General features: G+C 39.9%; 1 protein-coding gene across 10 annotated transcripts in view; it reads left to right on the plus strand.

The window, feature by feature from the left end:
• Nucleotides 1-9,317, plus strand: part of srp14 (signal recognition particle 14) — a 49,865-nt gene extending 40,548 nt beyond the window's left edge. For all 10 annotated transcript variants that reach the window (XM_059954227.1, XM_059954221.1, XM_059954224.1 and 7 more), the window contains 2 exons: nt 4,223-4,255; nt 6,503-9,317. In XM_059954227.1, coding sequence (XP_059810210.1) covers nt 4,223-4,255; nt 6,503-6,592 — 123 coding nt within the window. In that variant the 3' untranslated portion in view covers nt 6,593-9,317. The remainder of the gene's footprint in view (nt 1-4,222; nt 4,256-6,502) is intronic.
• The last annotated feature ends 961 nt before the right edge of the window (nt 9,318-10,278 follow it).

Genomic DNA, 10,278 nt, shown 5'->3' on the forward strand with positions numbered 1-10,278 from the left:
TAAAATAAGTCCCTTCGACAACTATCCTCTGTCTTCTATAGGCAAGTTAGTTCTGAATCCAAATGACCAATTTACCATGGATCCCATATATGTTGATCTTCTGGATGAGCCTCCCATGAGGGACTTTGTCAAAACCCTTATTAAGATCTATGTAGCCAACATCCACATCACTACCTTAAATCACCCTCAACACCTTGTCAAAAAACTCAATCAAGTTAATAAGACACGACCTGCTCTACAATGGCATGCTGGCTTTCCATAATTAGGCTGGGGTTTTCCAAATGCTCATAAATCCTATCCATAGGAATTCTTTTCCCTACCACAGACATGAGACTATAGCTTTTAGAATCATCCCTGGTTCCGTTCTTGAACAATGGAACACCATTAGCTACTCACCAGTCCTTGGGAACTTCTTTGTGGCTAGAGAGAATGCAAAGATACTGATCAAGGTCCCAGCAATCTTTTCACTTGCCTCTCTCAATAACCTGGAGTATACCTCATCAGGCTAGGGACTTATACACTTTAATGCTCTTTAGAAGACCCAATGCTACCTCCTACTTTAACTCAAATACTGTACCATATGAATATGCTCAGCACTGATCTCCCTATCCTCCACGTTACTACTTCATTAATGCTGATGTAAAGTACTTATTAAGGGCCTCCCCCACATCCTCCACATCCAAGCAATTGTTGAGTGGTCCTTCCCTCTCCCTATTTATCCTGTTGCTCTTGATGTATGTGTGGAATATCTTGGGATTCTCTTTAATCCTACTTACCAAAGACTTTTCATGGCTTCACCTGGCTTTCCTAATTTGCTTCTCTGTCGTCTTTATAACCTAAAGGTGCTGTTTGATTCTAGCTTCCTAAGCTTTACATACTTTTTCTCCTCCTTGACTAAATTCATCGCTTCTCTCAACATCCAAAGTTCTCTTAAATTGTCATCCTTGTCCTTCCTTCTGACTGTAACGTACCTGTCCTGTGCTCTTTGCAATTGGTCCTTAAACACCCTCCACATGTCAGATGTGGTCTTACCCCAAGACATTTATTCCCAATGAACTCTCTCTGGTTTCCTGCCTTTTGTAATACTTTTGTAATTTTCAGTGCTCCATTTTAATACTCTCTGGCGAGGTCCATGCTTATCCTTAGCTATAGCTATGATAAAACTTAATGAGTTGTGGTCACTGTTAACCCACTAAAAGGTCAATCATCTGGACAGGCTCATTGCCCAAAACTTTGTCCAGTACAGTTCCTCCTCTTGTTGGTCTATACATACTGATTTAGGAAACCCTCCTGAATGCACCTAACGATATCTGCCCCATCTAAATCTCTTGTGCTAAGAAGATACCAGTTTAAGGGAAGTTGAAGTTTTTCATGACAGCTACACTAATATTTTATACCTTTCCTGTGTATATGTTCCTCAATATCCTGGTGACTACTGGGGGATCTGCAGTGCAATCCCATCAGAATGACTGCACCCTTCCTATTTTTGGGCTTTACCCATATAGACTCAGTGGACGAGTCCTCCATTATGTCCCCTCTGAGTGCAGCTGTAATATTATCCTTGATTAGTAGTGCAACTCCATTACCTCTTTTACTTCACTCTCTCTTTTCTAAAGCATCGAAATCCTGGGACATTAAGCACCCATTCCTGTCCTTCTCTCAACCAAGTCTCTGTTATGGCCACAACATCATAATTTCATGAACTGATGCATGCTGTAAGTTCATCACCTTTACCTGCAATACCTGTAGCATTAAAATACACACACTTCAAATTATTTGTCCTATTGTCTGTTACTTCATGCCTGCTTGTTTTTACTGGCTCCAAATTCTACCTTCCTCTCCACCCCTCCATGTTCTGCCCTGGTTTCCATTCCCCTGTCAAACTAGCTTAAACCTTCGGAACAGGCACTAGCAAACTTCCCAGCCTGGATATTGGTTCCCTGCTCCATTCACTAGACCCTCAGCCACTTAGGTATCTGTACAATCATCCTGTTCCTGCTATGACTAGTGTGTGTCACTGGAGTAATTCAGAGATTCCTACCTGCACTTCAGTCTCTTTCCCCTTTCTACCTATGTCATTGGTGCCAATATGCACCACAGCCTCTGGCTTCTTACCCTCCTCCCTGAGAATATTGTGTAACCACACTGAGATATCCTGGACCTTAATTTTGGGAGGCAACACACCATCCTGGCATTTCTTTCACAGCCAAAGAATCTTCTCTGTCCCCCTAGCTATCGAGACTATCATTAACTAAATTTACCCTTCACTGCTGAGCCTGAGAGTTGGTCACAGTGCCACTGGCTTGGCTGCTGCTGTGCCCTAATAGATCATCTCCCCCACCCACTCCCCAGAAGTATCCAAAGGAGTTTAGGAGATGCTTAGGAGAATGGTCATGGGAACCTTGCACTGACTGCTTATTCCCATTACTTCTGGTGATTACCCATCTACTATCTGAAACCTGTACTCTGTGTGTGACCACCAAGTTTTGTCTGAGGTTTTCAGTCTTCCAGACGGTCCAAAGTACCTTCAGCTCCAGTTCTAGTTCCTTGACCTTGTCAGTCAGGAGCTGAGGTTGGATGTACTTCCTGTAGATGTAGCCATCAGGGAAACTGTTGTGTCCCTGAAATCCACCATTTTACAGGAGAGGCATTCCACCACCTTAACTATCATCCTGCCTACACTAAATAAAGGACTACGGATTTACAGACAACTAAGTATAAAGCACTTATCCGTGTCTTTGCTCTGAAAACTTTAGTTTCATGCTTACTGGGTCACTTATTCAGCCTCTTGCTGAGCATATTATATCTTTGGCTCTAATTTCTCAAGCCAAAGTTCTACAGTCAAAGAAATGATTCCGAACAACTCGGTACTCTTTGCCTGTTCTCACTGAAACTTGTCAAGCCAAAGCGCCCACTCAAACCCTGGTCTGCTCCAACAGTAGCTGCTCCCACAATGGCCACTCTGTGTACACCTCACTTCTTTTTATTGGCCCTTGATAAGTTGCTAATAACCCAAATGATTTCCTGCCCTGTAGACAAGTCCCAACAGACCTTGTTTTCTTTTTAAAACTGATGTGTAAGGTCCATAAGGAACTATCTCCAACTCTCTCAAAGATCTCCTGCTCCGCAGACCTTTTAACCTTTGGAGAATTTTACACTAGGCCTCCCAAGTCCCTTTGCTCCTCTATTTTCTGAATTTGCTACTGGTTTAGAAAGTAATCTATGCTTTTATTCCATCTACTGAAGTGCATGACCATACACTGAATTCCATCTTCCATTTTGTCTGTTCTCCTAATCTGTCAAAGTTCTTCTACAGTCTTCCTGCTTCCTCCTTCCTCTGCACTACCTGCCTCTCCACCTTCATCTTCAGGCAAGGCCACAAAACCATCAATTCTGTCCTCCAAACCATTAACATATAAAATGAAACCCTGACCCTTGCAGAACACCAGTAGTCATCTATAAAAATTGGCGTGGTTGAGGGGGATTGAGTGAAATTCATAAGGTGCAGTCATTGTGACTGGAATTATTCCTTCGACTCTGGACAGAATAGGTGAGTGGCACAGTTTCATGAATGTTGAGTGCTAGGGGTTAAATTAAGAGCAGGCGCTTGAGATTATAATCTCAATGACTGAATTTTGAGATCTGTGAGGAAGATCATTTTCTACCTATTGTCTGCATACAATCTGGGGGGTGGTGGAGGGAAGCAAATAATTTGAGGCTAATGTCTCTTTCAGCTGCAGGCTCTTGAACTTGTCTGTTAGAACAATAGAAATACCTCTTTAAATATGATAACTGTTCAGCTGTCCCACATGCTCACCTTTAAGCCAACATTTGCTTTCTTTTGGCTGGAACTATCTATCTGTGGAAAGAATTGCAGCAAGCAGAAGCTATCTAGGCTCCAAAGGTCTTTTTGCAATGAATTTACAAGGTTTAACATGTAGTTTAATTGAAAATTTCAAGCTATAATATGTAACCTTTGTTAGGTTTTATTTTGTTTGATGGCCCAAGGACGTGAGAGGTGGTAGAAATTCGCAACTCTTCAGTAAGTGACGTCTGAAGTTAGGTCAGTTATTAATTTTTAATCTGTTGACTAGCAACAAGTGGAAATGAGCCAGGGTGTTTAGGTTAAGTGACCTCCCTCCTGTTCTTATTGTGGTGAATGTATAAACTGATTAAACAGATATTAAATATTTCTGTTGTTAAGTTATCCTTTTACTTTCAGATAAGCTCCAAAGAAGTAAACAAGTTTCAAATGGTAAGTAAGCACAGTGTAATCTGTAATTATAAATAGATTATTGGTAACAATTGACAGGTATCCCAGCTCTGGAAAGTTTCCACTTCCCTTTTTACCAGTACCCAAGAGGAAGAGGAGGAGTGGATGTTTGCAAATTCATGGATAAATGCCTTATGATCATAGCAACTACAGAATATCTGTTTCTTGCGATGAAGTTGCTGAATGCAAGCAATTTGCCTTGATATGTGCTATTTTAATTTGATAAACGCAGTTATTTCTCTCTTGATGTACTCTGTCCTCTTCACCAGTTAGAACAACCAGCAGTCTTTGCCATCACCCTGAAAGGAACAGCCCCATGCACCACCTCTGCTGTTTGATCACAACCTGTTCCATGCTGTTGTCTTAGCACGGCCTTGAAAGCTCATTGCCCCCGGCATCCATCCTTGGAGATTTCCACTACCCTTCGTATGATTTCACTATAGCATGCCCATTTTTAAAATTTTGTGCTGCTTTACTCTGCATTCATGCATCAGAAGAAATGGTTCTCCATATCAATCATAATTTGTTGCAATGTAAGCTAATTCAGCTTGTTCCTATTAAGTACCTGTTTGCACACTCGCATGTTCAAATGTATCTATGAATAGCTTTACTAAGGACATCATTCTCTGGTGCAGTATCCTAAACTAAACTCCGTTCTGTTTCTGCTTTAAAACTTCTCATTCAGCCTGAGATCATGAGGCAAGAGTACTCCCTGATTTATTTCCCCCTGGCATGAATTAGTTGACCTTTGCAAAGGCAGAAATAATTTACTTCTGGGGATAAAAAAGACCAAGGTACTTCTGACCTGTTGAAGTATGTGGATTATTAATTAATCCAGCAGCAATGTTTTTTTTCGTGTTGCTATTTGCAGTTAATATTTCATAAAACTGGATATCGCTATGATCTCCAAGATGGACACTTGATTATCTTTCTGAAAACATTTTGCCCCCTTATTCATTATTTAGAATAATCCAAGAAACAAAAACTGGTGCTGCCATGACACCAATCAATCTGAGTCAGAGAATAAAAGGCAACAAAACAATGTGTTTAAATAGTGCCTTTAAGATTAAAGTGCCAACTGTATAGAGATCAGTTACGGCTGAACAGGTAGTCATTAGAACGGGTAATTAAATTTTAGTTACAGGTGGTTTTTATAGAGAATCTTAAAGGAAGTGCAAAATGTTCAGAGCTGAAGATAGCTGTGAGCAGTGAAGAGAAGGTTGCAAATAGATAAGAAGGAACACAGACACATCAGACAGTTCTGCTGCTGAGTAGGTTAGAGGTATGGAGTGTGAAATCTTGGAGAGTTTTTTAAATACTAGGATGAGATTCTTTTAAAAAAAAAATCAGTTGTTGGACACTGGAGTGTGATACGGAAATAAAGTAACAAATGACTGGAATTGGGTCAGACATATGACAGGTAGCAGAGAGTTGATTTGAAATTAGAGAAGGAGGAAGATGGGTTGTAGACCAAGGGAACTTTGGAATACTGGAGCCCAGAGCAAGGTAGTGTGACCATTCTAATCTTTAATAGCTTGGTTACTAAAAATTAGTTTGGGAGGCCTTTCTTTTGTGACAGAAAATCTGAGGATCCATTAGATACAGTCTTAGTGATAGTTGGTCTACGTTAGGATGTAGGAGTTTGGAATGTAATTGCTGAACTTGAGTAAGCTTAAGAGAGTTTCCATATAGGTTGATTACAGCATTCAGCCGTGTGTGTACTTGGCTGAGATGTGCAATACTTCTTAACCTGTTTCCATATTGGAGGAAGTTAGGGAGTGTTACACACCTATGGCTGTGACTCAGTGGCTGGCACTTGACTTAAGTCAGGATTTCATGGTTTTAATGCTAACTGTAGGAGATGAACTCTGCAACAGACTGTCAGGAATGATGCCCTTCCATTACCCTGCTGAGAAGGCATAGCTTCCAGTCATCATCACCTTATTGCTTGAGGGATTTTGCCGAGTATAAATCGACTTTTTACTGCATTTTAATAGTTCCTATTCATCCGAAATACCTCCTAGCTCTAAGGTGCTTTGGGAAGCCCTGAAATCATGAAAGTCATTAAGTAACAATGTGTGTCTGGAGCGTTAAAGAAGAGGATGTGTACTCAAATCTCAGACCGATTCCGTCAGGACTATTCTTCTTACACCAATCCTCCATTGCTTTCAGCTGATATTATTCATCTTGACATACTCAGAAGTTAAGTTCCATTGTGTGTTTTTTCAGGCATATTCAAACCTATTACGGGCACACATGGATGGCTTAAAGAAGAAAGACAAGAAGAGCAAGAGCAAGAAGACGAAAGCCACACAGTGATGTGTGTGGGTTTCCTGCGAGTGGGGTTGGGGGAGGAGGAGGGTTCACTTTACCAGTACCCAGCATCTTAGAAATTGCTTGTGTATTGAATGGAACCGATGTTAGGAGAGGAATGAGTTCCAGAAGAGCATTGATTAAAAATGCACAATACCAGCAGTAATGGATAAATATTCCCGCATGTGATACATCATTTTGTAGTTATCCGTGGGAAAGTTTTACAAATATCTGTCATGGCTATCTGATGGCAATAACAAGAATGATGAAGGAAGTCTGTTGGGCATCAGTTGGAAAAGCTTATTATCCTACAGTCAGCCACCCTCCTTCAATTATTGTGCAATTAACCATATTGTGCAGCATTGCAGGGCATGACCAAAAATAAGCCCCTGACCATCAAATTAGTTAATAAGCAAGTGGTCACTACAAGCAAAGATCATTTTACATAGATCATTATTACTATGCATTCTGTAACCTCAAAGATGTGTTCCTCTGATCAGTAGGTATTCACTTCAATTAATCTCCTTGATGTAGTTGCACTGTCTGCTTCCCTTTACCACACAATACCTGACCACTGCTGAGGCCAAATCCTTAATGTCACACATGGGCAATGACCTTCAGCTCCCATATAGGAGTCTTTTTCTTCTGCTATTATAGAACTAGCTAGGAGGAGATGGTTTCTACAGTAAACAGGGGAAAAGTCTCAGAATTACAAATCTAAAGGGTGAATGTGAAAAGGGAGAATCGTTTTGATTTTCTTTATTGGAGCATTGACCTCTTTTGGTGGGCTAGGAGGGAGCTTTTTAAAGATTAATAAAATTTGTGAAATGTAACTTAAATTTCATGCAAGGCCAGAATTTGGATTGTGACTTATGTAGATTTGTATTAATTACATTTAAAAAGCTTTCTCTGACTTTTTTCACTGCACCAAGAATTGTTTTGTTTTGTAGAGTTTATGTTGGTAAGAGGTGGTAGGCCTGACCTGGGATCAATACTCACACAAACTGTCAGTTGAGTTTGTGCAGCAACTTGTACACATACTGTTAGAGCTGCTGGCTTTTGAATAAGATATTAAAATCAAAGTTCACCTGTCCAGGATGGATGCAGCAGATTCCATTAACTGCCTGCTTTTAACCTTTAGGGCAGGGGTCGGCAACCTTTACCACTGAAAGAGCCATATGGACCCATTTCCCACAGAAAAGAAAACACTGGGCGCCACAAAACCCGTTTGACATTTAAAATGAAATAACACTGCATACGACGTTTTTTTTTGCCTTTATGCTAAGTATAAACAAACTATAATGTGTTGCATTTATGAAATTGATGAACTCCTGCAGAGAAAACGAAATTACATTTCTGCATGCAACAAAAACATTTTGAACTCCGAAAAAAAGATGTTGGGTTGAAGGTTACTCCATAGTTAGCCTACCTTGGATCGAAAAATTAAAAGAAATCGCGCACTGGCGGGTGTCAGGCATTGGCAGTGGTGACGTATATTAATAGCGATAAAAAACACGTTGTAGCGGTGTGCTACACGCAGCGCTAAAATAACGACACTGCAGTCAAAGATAACTTTATTCGAACTAAACAGCCTTTAAAGCCTCCCTCGATCTGCCCCCCGTGGGCGCAGATGCTCCAAAAGACACGTACTCACAAACCCCCGTAGGCTATCTCCCTTAGCTGGAACGGTGGCTAATTGTGAGCCGGTTCGGATGTGCCAGGAAATGGGGTTGCCACAACATTTTATTTAGATTGTACAAGATCACCATAATCTTCAAATTTAGAATTACATTTCAAAAACTAACATAAAATACATTTTAATTAAATACTCACCATTTATTTTCCAAAGCCACAGGGAGCCGCAGCACAGAGATGAAAGAGCCACATGCGGCTCCGGAGCCATGGGTTGCCGACCCCTGCTCTAGGGAATGTGTGGTTTCTTCATTCATTGTCCTAAGTCATTTAAACAGATTGAGTGGCTATCACTTTATTTGATTTTTGAGATACTTTGCTGGTGTTTTCCTATATTTTAGTATTAACTTTACTTCAAAAATATTTTGACTAGTATATTCCGAGTTCATAAATTTAAAAAAAAATTCTTGCTTGGTTAACTTGCATTCAATATAGGCTATTTGATGAATTAAATTATTATAAATTAAAGCTGAGCTGTAAGTTTTTATACACCCAAGCAACACTTAAAGATGTGTTGTCAACTCTAACAATACTGAGTTTAAAGCCATTGATTAAGCAGTGGAGGATGGATTGATCATGAAGTAGATCTGAAGGGCCTATACAATTTCTACATAATCAAGAACGCTCTTCACAAGTTTCCTTTCACAAGAACTGTGTGCTTAACTAGTCACTTCCAAGAAAATGTTAGTATTTGCTGAGTTGATAATTTGGATTTCTCTTTCTAACATAATGTCACTGTAGGTACAAAACTGAAGCTCTTCCTGCTCTCTACAGATCAGTTGCTAGTCTCCATCAGTTCTCTTCCTTTTCCCTTGTTCTTTGACTACTAGTTGTCTCAATGACTTAGTTGGCTTTCACGTTTGTAAAAAAAAAAGTCCACTTTAGAACTTCACATCTCAGCTTTATCCATCCACCCATGTGCCTTTACACAGTGGCATACACTTTAATGAAATGCCAACTGCATCACCATTCCTCTAACTCTTGCCCCATGTATCTATATATTATTATTTGTAAACGTAAATAAAATGGCCTTCAAGTATTTTGGGGTTTGCTTGTATCAGCATTGAAGTATGGGACTCATACATTTTGCATTTGTGAAACATAATGTGGTTATCGATCATCAGAAATCATGCTGCATTTGGCATCAAGTTACAACATCCCGTGATGAGCAGCCTTCAAACACCTGTCAACTCCTGTTCAAGAAAGGGTGGCCGAGCTACATCTGACAAAAATTAAGGTCAATTTATGTTACAATATCTTCTGTTTTCACTTCCAGAAGTAGATATTTTTAAAAAATCAATTTGTCTCCATTTTTGTCTCCTGTGAGCAGTGACGTTCTAGGCATCCTATACCCTCCTGTGATTTGCTTGTTTCATTCCTCAATACCAGGGCAAGAAGGATATTTCATCATAGGGAAACAAAATGTAATTGTAGCCTTAGCTGAAATCTGGCCTTGTCTGCTGGTAGATGATCTTTGTCTCTATCAGCCTAAGGATATTCTCTGCATTGGTACTGGCACCAGCCCAAGCCTGGCTTACTCAACCCAGTATTTGAATTGCTCAGTGTCTGTGTGGGGGTGCTGCAGGAGTCCACTTTTACTTCAATGAACTCTCCAACCACTTGAGGTTCTGGATTTCCCTGTAAAGAAAAACTAAAGACTCATCTGTAAAACCACATACCTTCAACACAATGAAAGGCAGACAATTAGTATGCAATTATTTTTTGCTTCTTTACAATTCATATAATAGGCATTAAAACAGTGTCAATACAGATTTATCGGGTAACCTTAGGTTTACAAATTAATTCAGCAAAATTTGGGACTATTATGGAGCCAGATAATGTGAAATTTTAAATTTTATTTCAGGAAGTATTAAAGTGGTAAGGTGCGTAGTGACAAAAAGTCTTAACAAAAAGGTCTTTTCAAGGAGTCATTGTACAGGAGATTCATGCATAGATTCCACAAGTCGAGAAGGGTTTAACACAAAAGTAGTGGCAGTGAG

This window comes from Hypanus sabinus, chromosome 2, assembly GCF_030144855.1.
Source record: "Hypanus sabinus isolate sHypSab1 chromosome 2, sHypSab1.hap1, whole genome shotgun sequence".
Classification (NCBI taxonomy): Eukaryota; Metazoa; Chordata; class Chondrichthyes; order Myliobatiformes; family Dasyatidae; genus Hypanus; species Hypanus sabinus.